This window comes from Panthera leo, chromosome A3 (assembly GCF_018350215.1).
Source record: "Panthera leo isolate Ple1 chromosome A3, P.leo_Ple1_pat1.1, whole genome shotgun sequence".
NCBI classification, from domain to species: Eukaryota; Metazoa; Chordata; class Mammalia; order Carnivora; family Felidae; genus Panthera; species Panthera leo.
This window is the reverse complement of record NC_056681.1, coordinates 73,122,059-73,138,432: the sequence shown is the minus strand read 5'-3', so window position 1 is coordinate 73,138,432 and position 16,374 is coordinate 73,122,059. Positions and strand designations below refer to the sequence as shown.

The 16,374-nt window shown below is 43.9% G+C and overlaps 1 protein-coding gene across 2 annotated transcripts in view; it reads right to left on the bottom strand.

Annotated features, from left to right (window-relative positions):
- Nucleotides 1-14,653: 14,653 nt before the first annotated feature.
- Nucleotides 14,654-16,374, bottom strand: part of SPTBN1 (spectrin beta, non-erythrocytic 1) — a 198,457-nt gene continuing 196,736 nt past the window's right edge. For both annotated transcript variants that reach the window (XM_042932280.1, XM_042932281.1), the window contains one exon: nt 14,654-15,976. In XM_042932280.1, coding sequence (XP_042788214.1) covers nt 15,758-15,976 — 219 coding nt within the window. In that variant the 3' untranslated portion in view covers nt 14,654-15,757. The remainder of the gene's footprint in view (nt 15,977-16,374) is intronic.

The following is a 16,374-nucleotide window of genomic DNA, read 5'->3' as shown; positions in this document are numbered from 1 at the left end:
GCCTGACATGGGGCTTGAACTTGGAAAGGGAGAGATATGACCTGACCGATGTCAGACACTTAATCGACTGAGCCACCCAGGTGTCCCTCATTTTCCCACAATTTAAAGGAGAAAGCAACATACACTTATCTCAACAGACCCAAACAGTTCTGCCCCCAACTCCTTCAGGGCTTGGGGCAAGAGTGCAAATGAAGGCCCAAAAATCATTGAAATGATTTTTTAAAGTTATAAATCAGTCTAAGATATTGATAGATAAAATATGCTTTATCCTACTCCCTTGATAAATATACCTCCACAAGGACAACATTTTTTAAATACGCACAAAGCCTTAGGGTTCTATACCATCAAAAGCATGCCACAATATCCAAGATAACTTAATGTTAGTGTTATTCTACATATCTGGATAGTGTTTTAATGGACTGGCTATGTTGAGATGAGAAATAACGTTGAAACATATGTAATTGATAAAGTATATATTTTTTCCATAAAATATATTTTTCTCATCTTTTTTTTTTTAGAAAAATTACTAATTTTGGGGCACCTGGGTGGTTCAGTTGGTTAAGCATCTGACTTTGGCTCAGGTCATGATCTCATGGTTCATGGGTTCAAGCCCTGTGTCGGGCTCTGTTTGTGCTGACAGTTCAGAGCCTAGAGCCTGCTTCAGATTCTGTGTATGTGTCTCTCTCTGCTCCTCCCCTGCTTGTGCTGTGTCTCTAAAAAATAAATACACGTTAAAAAAAAAAAAGAAAAATCACTAATTTTGATGTTACCATCAAGCTTTTCATATAATTTATTGATAGTAATGATCTAAGTAGTTGAATGTAAAATATAAATGTATTGAAAGCATACAAAATTTGAATATAGTTTATCGAAAATGCAAATTAAGATAAATGCAAAAATTAAAACATAAAATTATTCTTATTACATTTTCTGAGAGAGCTATTTTATTTATACCTGGTACCAAAGTATAATTAATGTATTTTTTAAATGTTTACTTATTTTTGAGAGAGGTAGACAGACAGAGCATGAGTGGGGGAGAAGCAGAAAGAGAGGGAGACACAGAATCCGAAGCAGGCTCCAGGATCTGAGCTGTCAGCACAGAGCCTGACGCGGGGCTTGAACCCACTAACTGTGAGATCAAGACCTGAGCAGAAGTCAGACGCTTAATCGACTGAGCCACCCAGGTGCCCTAAAGCGTTCATTTAAAAAAAAAAAAAATTTAATGTTTTATTTATTTCCTGAGAGAGAGAGAGCAGGGGAGGGGCAGAGAGAGAGGGAGACACAGAATACAAAGCAGGCTCCAGGCTCTGAGTTGTCAGCGCAGAGCCCAATGCAGGACTTGAACCCATGAATTGTGAGGTCATGACCTGAGCAGAAGTCGAACGCTTAACCAACCGAGCTACCCCAGCGCCCCATATATATTTGTGAATAGAAGTTGCAAATAAGTTGAGCAGGCCACAGGTTGTCCTCCCTAGTTTTCATCATCCTGTGGACTATCTATCTGTGGGCTAGATGCTATTAATTAAATACAAAATGAAGGACTAACCAGTCTGAGGTTCCACATCTGTGCTGACCTAGCAGAGGCACACGTTTGATTGTTCAGATTCTCCCTTCCTTCACTTTCATGAAAAACGAATACCAGTGGTACATGGAATACATGAATGCTTGTTGACTCACAACTAGGTAGGTAAAACAATGCAAGAGAATTTAAATTGTACTGAGTTGGAATTTCTCAAATGAGACATTGTCATGGATTGCTAAAAACATTCTAACTGTGCTGGGATCTACAGGAACAAAAAAGGGCACTAGAAACAATTTCACTTCAAAATAGAAACCCCTCTGGGAAGGAAGAAAAAAGTGCTTACATTTTTAAAATTAATTAATTAATTAAAGTTTATTTATTTTGAGAGTGAGAGAGAGAGAACACAAGCAGGGGAAGGGCAGAAAGAGAGGGAGACAGAGGATCCGAAGCAGGCTCTGCACCCAAGGCACAGCTCAAACTCACAAATCGTGAGATTACCACCTGAGCTCATATGCTTAACCGACCGAGCCACCAAGGTGCCCCAAAAGTGCTTACATTTTAAATGGCTGTTTATTCTCCCACTGCCTCTCAAATTGCACATGATTGTGCAAAGCTCAATTGTGAGAGAAAAATTCTATACTAGTGAGTGAAGTTATCAACAGGTGTGTCACTCAAGGGACTTTTTTATTAGATTCTTTTGCACTTGTGACCATCACAGTCTTTAGAATTGAAAGCTTTGTCCAAACCCCACCAGGCATGTGCCTACCACCTCTCTCATTCCTCCTTAGCTCGAAATCTGACCATGGATATTCAAACCTGATCAAATACTATGTCAACAAAATAAAATGGTAAGAAAACAACAGTATTAAACCCTTGGGATTAGAAAATGACAATAGAATGTGTGGTGCTGGTGGAAAAACATCTATAGTTAAGAAACTAGAAATAGGCCCCCAAATACAGAAAAGAGGATCATAGGGTAGATTTGTGAAATCAATAAGAACTGACTGAAATTTAAATTTATTATTAATACCCCTTCCTTCCTTCAACAAATGCTTACTGAGTGCTTGCTATATGTTAAGTTTAGGCACTGAACTAAACACATGGGGCCTTGGTTCACCTTGTATTTCTGCAATGAGACAAAAGTTAGATAATGTTAACTGTACTTGGTGTTTAATAAATGTTAGAGGCTCGGGGTTGCCTGGGTGGCTCAGTTGGTTAAGCGTCTGACTCTTGGTTTTGGCTCAGGTCACAATCTCACAGTTCATGAGTTTGATCCCCATCCCTGCTTGGGATTCTCTCTCTCCTTCTCTCTCTCTGCCCCTCCTCTACTCTCTCTCTCAAAATAAATAAACTTTTAAAAAAATTAAAAAAAATAAATATTAGATGTCAAAAAATCAAACATTATAGTTCTAACGTTGCAAAGAGGAGAAGTGAAGTCCGTTTACTCATAGTATTGTGATAACTGGCTAGAAATTGGGAAAAACAACTAAGTTAGAGGTACTCCTTATAAAAGCAAAATAAACTTCAGAAGAATTTATGAAAGTGTAAGCACTAAAGAAAAAGCAGAAAATAACCAGGTTATTGGATCTATGAAAGATGAACGTCATCAGTGTTGAAGTAATAAAGTCACAAAGAAAAAAAAAAAAGGATGGATCTTAATATTTAAACATTTTTCAGTTCCATACCAAAACCAAACAGCAGACTGGGGAAAATAGTTTGATTCTCTATGACTGATAAAGGTTACAAATCTAGAGAAAGTGTTTCAATGTATAACAAAATCATGATGACTTCAATAAATAAATAGGCTACGGATGTTGTGGTAGATATTTGCCTTTTTTTTTTTTTGACAACTGTGATAGGCAGAATAATGACCCTCCAAAGATATCCATATCCTAATCCCAGAACCTAGGAATATGTTACATTACATGACAGAGGAATAAAGTTTGCTAAATAACTGACTTTAAAATAAGGAGATTGTCCTGGATTATACAGGCAGGCACAATATTATCACATGAGTCCTTGAAAGTAGAAGAGAGATGTAGACATTCAGAGTGCTGTGTTTGAGAAGGACTTGTATCCATTATTGCTGGTTTTGAAGACGAAAGAAGAGAGCCACAAGCCAAGGAATGTAGGCAGGGAAAGATAAGGAAACAGATTCTCCCCTAGAGCCTTCAGAAAGGAATGCAGCCCCGCAAACACCTAGATTTCAGCCACTGAGACTTGTGTCTGACTTCTAATGCACAGAACTGTAAGATAATAAAATTGAATTGCTTTCAGCCATAAGCTTATAGCAACTTGTTGCAGCAGCAAAAGGAAACTAATACAGCCACCTAGTTTTTTAACCATGTTCCTATGTTTACAGAATCTACCACCTCTTTTTTTGTATTTTTTTTTGTTTGTTTATTTTTTAGAGAGAAAGAGAGAAACAGAGACAGAGTGTGAGCAGGGGAGAGGCAGAGAGTAAGGGAGACACAGAATCCAAAGCAGGCTCCAGGCTCTGAGCTGTCAGCACAGAGCCCAACGCGGGGCTCGAAATCACGAACCATGAGATCATGACCCGAGATGAAGTCGGCAGCTTAACTGACTGAGCCACCCAAGCACCCCCTCTTTTTTTTTTTTATGTTTATTTTTGAGAGACAGAGAGAGAGAGAGAGAGACAGAGACAGAAAGAGAGAGAGAGAGAGCTAGCAGGGGAGACGCAGAGAGAGAGGGAGACACAGAATCCAAAGCGGACCCTAGGCTCTGCACTGACAGCAGAGGGCCCAATGTGGGGCTCAAACTCACAAACCATGGGATCATGACCTGAGCCAAAGTCGGACGCTTAACCAACTGAGCCACCCAGGTGTCCCAGAATGCAGCACCTCTTGAGGCAGAATTAGACATAACTGGGTTGCCTTTAGAGAGAAGTAGGATGCCTTTCCCTAGCCTCCCTGGCGTTAGAGCCCCAGTCAGGAATGAAATGCAGGTGGCACAGCTGTGAATCGGAAGTGGCGATATGAAGGAGAGCCCGTGCAGGAAAAGTTGTCACCAAAGACAGCAGGACAGGAGTTCCCGAGGCAGCGTGACTGGGCGCTTGTGGGTCCTTGCCCAGTGGCAAGTTCAAGGAGCCTGCCCGCAAGCAGGGCTTTGGGCATCACTCCTGGCTATAAAACCCTCAGCCTGGGGCTCTGGCCCCCTAGAGATTTGGAAGGTGTTAATAAGTTTCTTTTCTGCTAAACTAGCCAGAGTTGGTTTTGTGGCTCCTGACTCAGAAGCCTCGTGATCCAGGTATGAACAGAAAATTTACTCAAAATGAAAAAGAAATGTCAAACACAGGACAGCAAGTTTACCCTAGCTGGTAGTCAAAGACCCTCACAGCAAGCTTGAGATGGCATATTACGCTTACTGCAAATAAAAACAATCCTGTTCGTAGCAAGAGTGTTATCCTTGTTTACAGCTAGTAACTAAGTGTACAGTTTAGAAAGAGGTAATAGGAAAATGAAGCAAAATCTGTAAATATGTTCTGAGTGATTCCCAAGAAAACATGGCAAGATGTGTGTCAGGATGAAGCCTGTTTCTGTATTTGTATGAGAGGAATTATTGATGCAGTCTTTTTTTTTAATTTTTTTTTCAACGTTTTTTATTTATTTTTGGGACAGAGAGACATAGCATGAACGGGGGAGGGGCGGAGAGAGAGGGAGACACAGAATCGGAAACAGGCTCCAGGCTCCGAGCCATCAGCCCAGAGCCTGACGCGGGGCTCGAACTCACGGACCGCGAGATCGTGACCTGGCTGAAGTCGGATGCTTAACCGACTGCGCCATCCAGGCGCCCCTTGATGCAGTCTTAAAATCTGTTGGGTTGTGGATAACAATTGCATGAGGACCCTGGAAGATTTTAGGGAGCAAGACCCAGTCCCAATTTCTTGAAATATAAAGTTACTAACGCTGTCAGTGTGGCTGAGATCAAGGTCCCAAGCTGGAAAGGGGAACAAATCCCCTGGGAGAATGCTTCCACAAGGTGGAAAGAGGCTGGCATCGGAGGTGTGTACCCTGCACTGAGGGAAGTAGCTATAGAAGAATATGGTCTGTGAAGTGGCCCTACCTGGAGGGAGTTAATGGCCCCAGAGAACTGTCCTTAGAAAGAATCAAGTCAGAGCCATAATTTTAGGAATACAAATCTCTTTGGCAGGGAGTGATCTTATTGCTAAAAACCTAGAATTTGAGGAACGTGTTAATAACTACTGGTGCATTGACCAGCGGAAAATTATATATCATCCTTGAAATAAGCATCACAAAGTGTAGCAATATAACAAAATGTGACACAAATTTAAGTGAAAATACTATACGGAATAAGTACGTGTGATGTTTAACTGTGGAGGATTTTACACACATGGGGAGGACAGCCGAGGAGTAAGGTGGACAGTGGGGAGAGTCAGAATCAGAGCAACAAGAAAAGACAGATGTCAGAGAACAAAGGGGCCCTGTGGCCAGTCAGGGAGCTGGAATGAGGATGGGGCCCCATGTCAGCTGGAGCCCATCAGTTCCCACAGCTTGTCTCCACCTCTCTGGTCTGGAAAGAAACCTGTCCACAGAGACTGAGCTAATCTTTTCTCTTTTTTTGTTTTAAGTACGAAACATGGGCATGGGTTTGATGCTGAGCTATCATTTATTTTGCCACCTTTCTGAGGTGGCACTTCAGCTGGTGGGAGGTTCCTTCCACCCTTTCTTCCCTCTTCTCTTCTTTCCTTCCAAATATTTATAATGTCCCCCTGTCCTTTTTCTGACCTTAAATTTGACCCAGAAAGGACTTCAGCACGGGGACAGCCCAAATCTGGGCAGCTGTAGATTTTTAAGGCTGAGCCAAGCATCAACCACCCGCCAGATATGTAGCACATGCCTTTGAGAACAACCTTGCCACTTGCACATCTAACTCCAGAGGAACATGGGTGCTGAGGAGCCAGAGAAGGGCTGAGACTTTGAGGATCCAGGCTTGTGCAGCAGTTAAGTGGACTGACACTAAAAGCCCACCTTTAGGGGGACGGTCTACACGCATGAGACGCCCCCTGCCCCCCACTGGCTAGTGCTGGTTCCACGAGAGTTGTTTCTCAGTCTACAACCTAGGTGAGGGACATCAGGAAGGCGGTCAGTCCAAGAGTGAGTATGGCCTCTGAAAAGGCGTGTCAGAATCTGAGTCTCCAGCCGCTGTTTACACAAGCACTTAACTCTCTAAATCTTCCTTTCCTCCACTGTATAACTAAGACAATAAACATTGCCCCACAGAGTTGCCGTGAGAATTCCAAGAAACAGCTCAAGTGCTTAGCGCACTATCTGGCATGAAGCTAATGTTAGCTGTTGTCACTAGCAAGACAAAGTCATTCCGTCTGGAGAAGAACAAAGGGTGAAACACATATGTTCACAGGCACACATCCACTCACATAGCCCTGGGCTGGCCATGCGGGATGCTGGTGATATCCCAGGCAAACACCCTTTTTATAAGCTGAAGATTATAACACAGCCACATGGGGATGTGGCAGGGGGACATGTCAGTCATGGGGTCAGCCAGACCTTGTCAGAGCTCCAGAGCACTCTGAGATGCTGTGGTCTCGGCTCTCTACCAGCTCTGGCTTGGCTCAGTGTCTTTAGTTCCCTGCAGCGACAGTTGTGTTCTGAGCTGTAACAATACCTCGCCTGGTAACAAGTGTCTACCTCCCAGGGTCATTGTGAGGTTGCATGAGTCATCATATGTGAATTGCTAAGGGTAGGGTCTGACACTTAAAGGAAGAGCTCAGCAAATGCTGGCTGTCAGTCACAGCCAGTGCAGAAATGGCACTCCTCTTTGTTGGGCCCCAGGTGCTGTCAAGACAGCCATGGGGTGGAACACAGGCCCTTCATTGGTCTCAGCTCCCAAGGATCTGAGACACAAATGGGAGCCATCTGGTTATGTTCCCACGGTGGGGCACCTCCCCAAGAGGCAAGTGATAGAGAGATGACAAAAATGCCAAGTGTTGAAATTAAAAAGATAACATAAAGACAGGTTCATCTTTGCAAACTGCTTTCCTATGGAATTTAAACCCTTTCCCCTCCTAACTGAGGAATGTCAGACACTCCAGCTTCTCTCCTTTCCAGAGACCCAGGGAAGTGGAACCCACTTCTGCCAAGCTCCCTTATCCCAGCCAATGGCTTCCCCTGGTGGCTGCCTCAGCACCCCCAACTCAGTCACACGACAGACTCTTGGCCTTTTAAGTCATTAATACTCTGGGGGAACTTTACCTCCTGTCGATGATGAGGACTCTGTAAGAAACAGAGTGCTGAGTAAAAAGGCACTGTTCCATGGAGAGGCGGGGCGCCCAGGGACATTGTTCACCCATGGCGGATTGTATCTTGGCCAAATGGTGTTCCAATCATTAACTCGGGCACTCAGGACTCCTCACATAAATAACAAGCACCTTTTGGAGAACTGTATTTCAAAAGAAAAAAATTCATTTCCTTATAATAAGCAAGCATTGGTTAATTCATGAATTTATAGCACCCTATTAGCTTCTTTTGCTCCTGAGCTTACCAGTGTCTGAAGTAACTCCCCAGTGACTGCTGGAGAGGGTTCCTTCCCAGATAGTAGCAAGTGGGACCAGACTCTTACAGGCCCTTCCTATTCATTAACTGGCATCTGTTCTCCGAAACCAGGTGCACCCCAAACAAGCACCTAAGAGGGAAGACCCAGTAGCAGTATTAACAAGTGCAAAGTCAGGGGCAACCTTGAACACATTAGCAATGGTGCTTTAAGATACGAACAGCTTCAAATTTAACTTCAAGAGGAGGTCCTTCTAGAGACAGCATTTTTCCTTTCCAAAGAAAAAGTGGCTGTTTCTCCGATCCCACCCTTTCGGGAGCCAACACTTTCTTGTGGAGAATAGGCAGTATTTGGGGGCTGGGAAGAAGGTGGGGGCTTTAGCACCCCCAAACTCATCCTCCATCAACCCCCCCACTCTACCTCACCTAAGCCACCCTTTGATATTGTTATTCTTTGGCATATTTTTCTTAATCAGATGTTGCGAGGGACACTGAGGGCCCAACCATCCATGTTCCTTCTGTAATGACCTGTGGTTTGGAAAGACCAGGAGGGCACCCTGGTTGCCTGAAGCGATTTCTCCAGTAGGAGATGTGGTTCAAGGATGGACGCAAAACATACGTTAATCCATTCAGAGTGAGACACAGATTTTGTTCTGTTTGGGACAAGAGGAGCATTTTCCCTCCTCTTAGGAACCTTACCTTGGCAGCTGCCATCATCAGGAGGGAAAACAGCCTGAGGCCAAAACTGATGAAGGCTGGGTATGGGGCTGTGAGAGTAAAGATGTATCCAATCGAGTCCCAGTGAGATAGAGAACTTTGGTAGCAAATCAACCTTTCAACCAGCCCTACTTTGGGATGTTTTAGTTGGGTGTGCTGACAAATTCCCTGGTATTTGCACCACTTGGATGTGGATTTTCTGTCACGGAACTGTGAAACACTGTAATAAAATTATCTTTAGGAAAAAAAATCCAAAGAAGCCTCTTGTTGGCAGCATACCTCTCGTGAGAGGGGGAACTGAGTTTTGGAGTGCAATGGCCTTTGCCCCATTCCTTCTATCCCCTTGTAAAGGTAAAAAGAGCCAGGCTCACTATGACCCAGTAATAGTACTACTAGGTATTTATCCAAAAGATAGAGGAGTGCTGATTGATAGGGGCACATGTACCCCAATGTTTATAACAGCACTTTCAACAATACCCAAAGTATGGAAAGAGCCTAAATGCCCATCAACTGATGAATGGATAAAGAAGATGTAGTTTATACTTGGCAATGAGAAAGAATGAAATCTTGCGATTTGCAACAACGTGGATGGAACTGGAGGGTATTATGCTAAGTGAAATAAGTCAGTCAGAGAAAGACAGATATCATACGTTTTCACTCATATGTGGAATGTGGGAAACTTAACAGTAGACCATGGGGGAAGGGAAGGGGACAAAATAGTTTCAAACAGAGAGGGAAGCAAACCATTAAGAGACTCTTAAATACAGAGAAAAAACTGAGGGTTGATGGGAGGGGCAGGGGGGAGAGGGGAAAATGGGTGATGGGCATTGAGGAGGGCACTTGTGGGGATGAGCACTGGGTGTTGTACGTAAACAGTGAATCTCGGGATGTATGTGTATGTATATGTATATGTATATGTATATGTATATGTATATGTATATGTATATGTATATGTACATATGAGCCAGCTCAGATGAAGCAGATGGTGAGGAGGGTAGCATACTGTAAGGTCCGCAGGAGCTGCTCCCCAACGTGTATGGCACTTAGTAGGAGCTTTGCAAAGGCGGCCAGGGAGGAACACTTGTCATTTGGCTGGCTGGTGAAGGAGCCACGACCCCAGGCAGTCTGGGCTCAGAGCCCACGCCCTTTCCCCAGAAGAGCAGAGGCCAAGCAAGCCGCATGAAGGAATCAAATCACATGCACCCAGGAAAGACAGGGGGAGCGATGGGACAGACGTGTAACGGTGGCAGCAGGAAAGGGATGGGCCTGTACACCATCTGCAGCACTGGTTCAGATGCACGCTCTTCACGGCCATTTTAATGAAGACTGTGACAGACCTCTCCCTGAGAGGGAGGCCCTGGACAGGAGATGAAAACATCGACGGCCTGCGACATTGGAAACAATTCACTGCGACTGAAAACGGAGTGGATTCTCCGAGGAAATGCTGTGAGCCAAGGCTTGCTTCAGCTCCGGGGGAGAAAGCGCCCAGGGAGCACCCAACGCCCAGACTCCGGAATGCAGGATGCCGCGCCCGGCGGAGAAAGTCCCGGCTGGGCGGGGCTGGCGGGCTTGTGCAAGAGAAAGAATGTTTCTGGAAATCCCGTTGCCGGGCCTCCTCCTGCATCCCCACTCCCAGACACAATCGGTCCCCAACGAGTGATAAATATCCAGAGGGCGAAGGGAAGGTCGAGTGGAAACTTGCGCAAGCCCACACAACTCTCGTGGCCATGACGTAATCCCCCCTCCCCGCCCCTCCCCCGCCATCACCGAGTGCGCGCACCGGAGCGGGCGCAGGCCTGTGGGGGCAGGGCGGCCAGGGGAGCACAGGTGTCTCTGGCTTCGGCGCTGCTGAGCTACACAGGGACAAGCACGCCGCGAGAGGAGAGCTGACCGCAGGTCTGAAAGGAAGGCTGACAGCCCCGGACAACGAACCCCACGTGCCCGGGGAAACCCGGGCATTCCTGAGTGGTGTCCTCTATGCGCCCCCTGCGGAGAAAAGAGCGCAAGCGAGGCTCTTGAATTGTGCCACATAATTCTGCCCCCTCTCACGGCCTCTCCCACGTCAGCCCAGCCCACAGGAGGCTCGGGGCTGGCGCTTCCTCCCTCCGCTGCAGTGAACATACACCCTCCACAGCAGGGAAGAGAAGCTTAGCACCTCACACGGCTTGATCCCTAATTTAAACTAAAGGGAGAGAGGAGGCCCCTCCAGTTCCACTTCCTGAATCCCTTCTTTCAGAAGAAGGCTGACCTTTTTACAAAAGAAGCATTCAAAGCCCCAAACAGGATGTAACATTCTTTCTCGCAGCCAACCCTGTTGGAATTTTTTTTTTTTTTAACTTGAAAAACTCATTTTTCTAGGGTAGCCTGGGTTAAGGTGGGTCTAAATCTTGAAAAACTCTGAACGCGCAGTGATTTCTCCCTTGGGAAATCTTTATTCAGTCCTCAAAGCATCAAAAGGGCATTTCACTTTAAGTGCTTGACTCAGAACTGGCGGAAAATAAGGGGAGGTGAGGGTGGCAGGAGGGGGACACTTACTTAGAAACAGACACACTCCAAACAACCAAATGAAGCCAGCGTTAAATAGTCATTTGTAGAACTAAGACTAAGGATTAAGAGAGAGAGGGCGGAATAACTATTTGCCCAGATGGTAGCTACAGTCAAATGACCTAGCGTAGGGGTGCTGCGGGGAATGAAGAGAGCACATACAAAATATTTTTAAAAATTGTTCTTGACATTCCTGGGCATCTTTTTTTTAATTCTAGAGAGATGAAGATTTATGTCCACACCAAAAGCCCCACATGAATGGTTATAGCAGCTCTGTTCATAATAGTCCCAAACTGGAAACAACCCAGATGTCCTTCAGTAAGTGAATCCACGAACTATGGTACAGTCGTACCGCTGCTCCTCAACAAAATGTAAGTGACTACTGACACACAATAACCTGGAAGAATCTCCAGAGAATCATGCTGAGTGGGAAAAGAAACCAGTCCTAAAATGTTACATCGGTGTGATTCCACTGATACATTTGTGAAAGGACAAATGTTTAACAATGGAGAACAGACTGGTGGTTGCTTGGAAGGTATGGCTGTAACAGAGCAGCAGGAGGGGATCCTGCAGGGATGGAAATGTTGAGTCCTGGCTGCATCAGTGTCCTATTCTGGATGTGATTCTGTATTACAGTTACATTACAGACGTTACCATTGGGGGACAAAGCTAAAGTGCACTGAATTCTATCTTACAACCACATGTGAATCAATGCACAATTATCACAACATAAAAAGGTTTAACCAAAAAAACCCCACAACCAACTGCTCTCAGTAATTGTATTGGTGGCAGTATTAGTACTGCTACTCGGAGGAGTATATGTGTGTAACAGGTGATAAAGCACATGAGTTGTTATAGGATATTCTGATTCTTTGCCCCCTGATCGTTGAGTGCTGATTCTGGGTGGAAAAGATTATGACATAATACAGAATATGTTAAGTCAAAAACTGCAATCCTGAGTTGCAGGATGAACTCATGAATTATTTTTATCTACCGATACACACAGAAAAAAGGATTAACCCAATAGTAATGAGCATTTCTAGCACATAAATTATGGTTCTGATGTATCATTTTCCACTAAAAGAAACCAGGGTTTCTTAGAGGGACTTCTGATTGCAGGTCTGAGGCAAGAAATGTACCTGGTTGGGCCTGGGACAGCTTGTCAGGCCAGAGAGGGAAGAAAGGATCAAAGATTACTAGGGTTATATCAATAAGACTCAGAAGCCAACTGGAAGGGGCTTCTACCAGCCAAAGATGGGACATCTTTAAGTTTCAAAAAGGATAATGTCATTGTTAGTGTTGGGAAGTGGAAAGTGAAAGGTTTCACTATGACTCTCAATGGTGACAGAAATCTTGAGCTTTGAAGTACAATTTTTCCTTTTTTTTTTTCTTATGGCTTTTTGGGTTATGAGTCATGCTTGAAAAAAATCAGTTTAAATAATGGAAGACACTCAAGCTTTTAGTCCTACTTTTCCTATATGAATTTTACCACTAAGCCAAAGAAAATACTTTAGTCCAACTAAGAAATGAAAATAATGTATCCAGAGGGAAATAGCATGGGATCCTCCATACACAACCAATCCTAACAGTGCCAAACACCTGGTGATAACAATGTGTCCACCACCCAGTCTGATACACTCTATTTCATCCACTGAAGATGACTGGAACTATAAAAAGCATCATCACTCCAAGTACCCCCAAGAAAACACAACCCTGAGGTGTCATCAACTGAAGATGCATTCCAACTTCAGAAATGGTCAAGTGAGACAAAAGTGACCTTTAATCAGTCAAGAATACCCATCACATATCCTGACAGTTTTGTTACTGCTTGCTTCTCACTTTTCAGATATACAGAGGCCAGTATTATCACCCACCCACATCACTAAAAATTAAAGCAAAATAGCACATTATAGCAATAAAGGTAAATGTGTACAACCCTCAAAATACTAGTGTGCAGCGTTTTTTTTAAACCCATATTTACCATGATACGATTGACACTCGTGATCCTCTATGGCCTGTAGCTTCATCCACCATGTCTTGTTGGGGTTCCCTGATCACACCTGTTGACATTAGCCCCTGATGACCCACAGAAGCCAGTCTTCTGCTGCAGCTGCTTTTCCTTCCACTGCCCATCGTCTTCCCCGCTGTGGGTCTCAGCAGATCCTCAGCAAGAACAGTAAGGAGAGACAGTACCACCAAAGTGAAGTTTCGTAATCAGGGATTGGTCAACCTCTGCAATTATGTACAAAATATCCCATGCATACACATTTTTTATGGGATTCTGGAATTGCTGGCTATTTTCCATTTGAGTGAGTCTTGCCTGCCATCTGCCTGGCTTTGTCAAGAGTAGGCTATAATCAATCCTGATTATTTTTCAAGATGCTTTTTCTTAATGAAACATTTTGGTGAGAGGATCATCTGTTGAGACATGATTCCAATCTTATGTAAGGCAAGGACAAGGGAGTGTCACACTGAGATAAATGGCCCTGGGTGCATGAGAGAGGAAGGAGTGAGGGATGACAAAGTCTCAGTTTCTGGAGTAACCAGAAAGCTCCAATGCCAGTCAACTGTGGAGTGCAGTACTAACATCACATTAGGCATGGGCACAGCTCACCGAAAACCCCTAATACTAGCATCCCTTGCTGCTTTATGTAGGAAAATATACAAGTGCTATGCAGTCAATATACCCAGATTAAAAAAAGGCAAGTAACATGCATATCTAATCCATGATCTATGGATCTATGCTGGCATCACTGAACTGGCCCATGGGCCAAATCTGGCCTGTTGTCCTTTTTTGTATGATCTGTATAAGATATATTTTACACTTCAAATACTTAAAAAAAATTAGAATATTATGTGGCACATGAAGAGGACTTAAAATTCACATCCGTGTCCATAAATAAAGTTTTACTGGAACACAACCAGACCCATTCCTTCACATGCCATCGATGGCTGCCTCTATATTACACAATGAGCAGAGCTTCCACAGAGACAGTCTGGCCCACAAAGCCTAAAATATTTGCTATCTCTGGCCCGTTACAGAAAAAGTTTGCCAACGCCCTCCTCAGAACTCAGGTTTAACAAGTTCTCTGTTAACTTTGTCATAAATAAAAGATAAAATCTGGATGTGTAGCTGCAAAACATTCCATATTTATTATTCTGTTTGCCGTAGTTTCCAAAGCTGGTGCACCATACACGCACAAGAATGCAAAACAGGAACCCAGACGGATGGTCTAATGTTTCCCGTTTGCTATTTCTGGCTTTGCAATTTTCCTACATGGCATGCACGCAGGGGAGAAAAAACAACAATTACCCACCGTGCTAGATTTAAAAGCATTTAATGACATAGCATATATTTAACAGGGCAAAAGTTGAGAGGTACAGGTCATACGACTGAGCGCCAGGCCTGAGCGACCACCTCCCTGCTCCGGCCCAGCCTCTGGAGTTCATTCCTATCAATGCCATTTTGATTGTGCAGTAAGATGAAAATTTGTCATTACAATTGTTACAGTGACAAAGAAATGCACACTATGTATCAAATAGCAAGGTAATGAAGCAAATTATAACACAGTGTGGCAACACACGAGCAAGTAACCATTAGAGTAACATTACTTTGTCCAGTAAATGCTTCAGTTCCACTTGTACACTTACCAATGATTTAAAGGGTTTATTATACATCTAGTTTTATTATACTTTGTACTAGAATTATCTCAAACATACAATATAATGTATTTCAGCAAAAAAAAAAAAAAATTGAAATTACAGATTATTTAAAACAGTATCAGTTTTCTATTCCTTCTCGTATACCGGTATACCGACATTCTTAACTGTCCTTGCAGTTGATGCAGAAAAGCCGCATGTCATGTGTTAGTAAGTGATGCCAGATACAAACGGTTTGGTCTGTAGATTTAACACGGAGCTGCACTGTGGCTGCAGCGAGATCATAATACACGATCTGTTTACTCAAGGTTAGACCCGTCGTGGGCACTTCTAATAGTCAAGACTCAAGGTAACCACTGGAAATAAATGGAAGAGAATGGTGTCAGGAAATTGGTACATTTTGTCTCTGGTGAGCACAGGAAATATTGTTTAAGCACCGCTGCCTTGCATACCAACAGCACTAGAGGCGGGTTATTTCCAACGCAGCCTCACAAAATTGAGGAACAGTTTAAATATTGAGATCTAATCTATAGAATTTCATTAAAAAAAATCTGGTCTTCCCTCTGCACCTCAAACTTTTGTAACTTGGAGATAAAGTGTTTAGGTATATTTCCCCCACCCCCCAGAAATGCTCTATAAATAAAAAAAAAAAAAATCAACCACATTGAAGAACATTAGGCACAGAGAGTAATGTGTTGGTTCTGAGCTTGCATGCTGGAGTTTCACTGAAAAGGTAAGAGAAGGGCAGGAGGTGAAGGAAAGGAGTTCACTTCTTTTTGCCAAAAATGCTGAACCTCTTCTCCTTGTCTTTCTCTTTGTCCTTCTCCCGCTTGCCAGGGCTAGACTCGCTGGTGATGGTGACGACGCTGGTGGGCAAGGTCTGTGCCCGGCTGGATGCTGGCGTGCTCTGGGTGCTGGCGGACACCTCGTGTTTATCAGAGGAGATGGCAGAGGAGATGGCCTGGATCCATGTGTTCATTTCCTCCTGGACAAAGGAGGCACAGGTGAGACTCAAGTAAGAGAGGTGGGCTCGAAATGCTCTTGCTCCACCTGCCCCACCAGTGTGCCTCTGTTGGTAAGAAAGCTTGGGAACAGTGCATCTGGCCAACAGGGGCTCCTAGCTAACTGAGAGGCAAGCAGTTCCCAAAGAGGCCTGCGCAGAGTAAACACGGTTCAGCTCTCCCGAGAACTCGGTTTACAGTATCCTTCAGAAGTCACCATTCTAGTATGTGGACCTACAAACGTGGAGGAATGGGAAGATGGGTCTCCACTGGTGGGGGTGTCAGCTCCCACCTCTATAAATTCCTTCTTCTTTTACTTTTTAAAAAAAAATGAAATATATTTGATATACAAGCCTGCATAAATTTAACAGAAGTTGGTTTT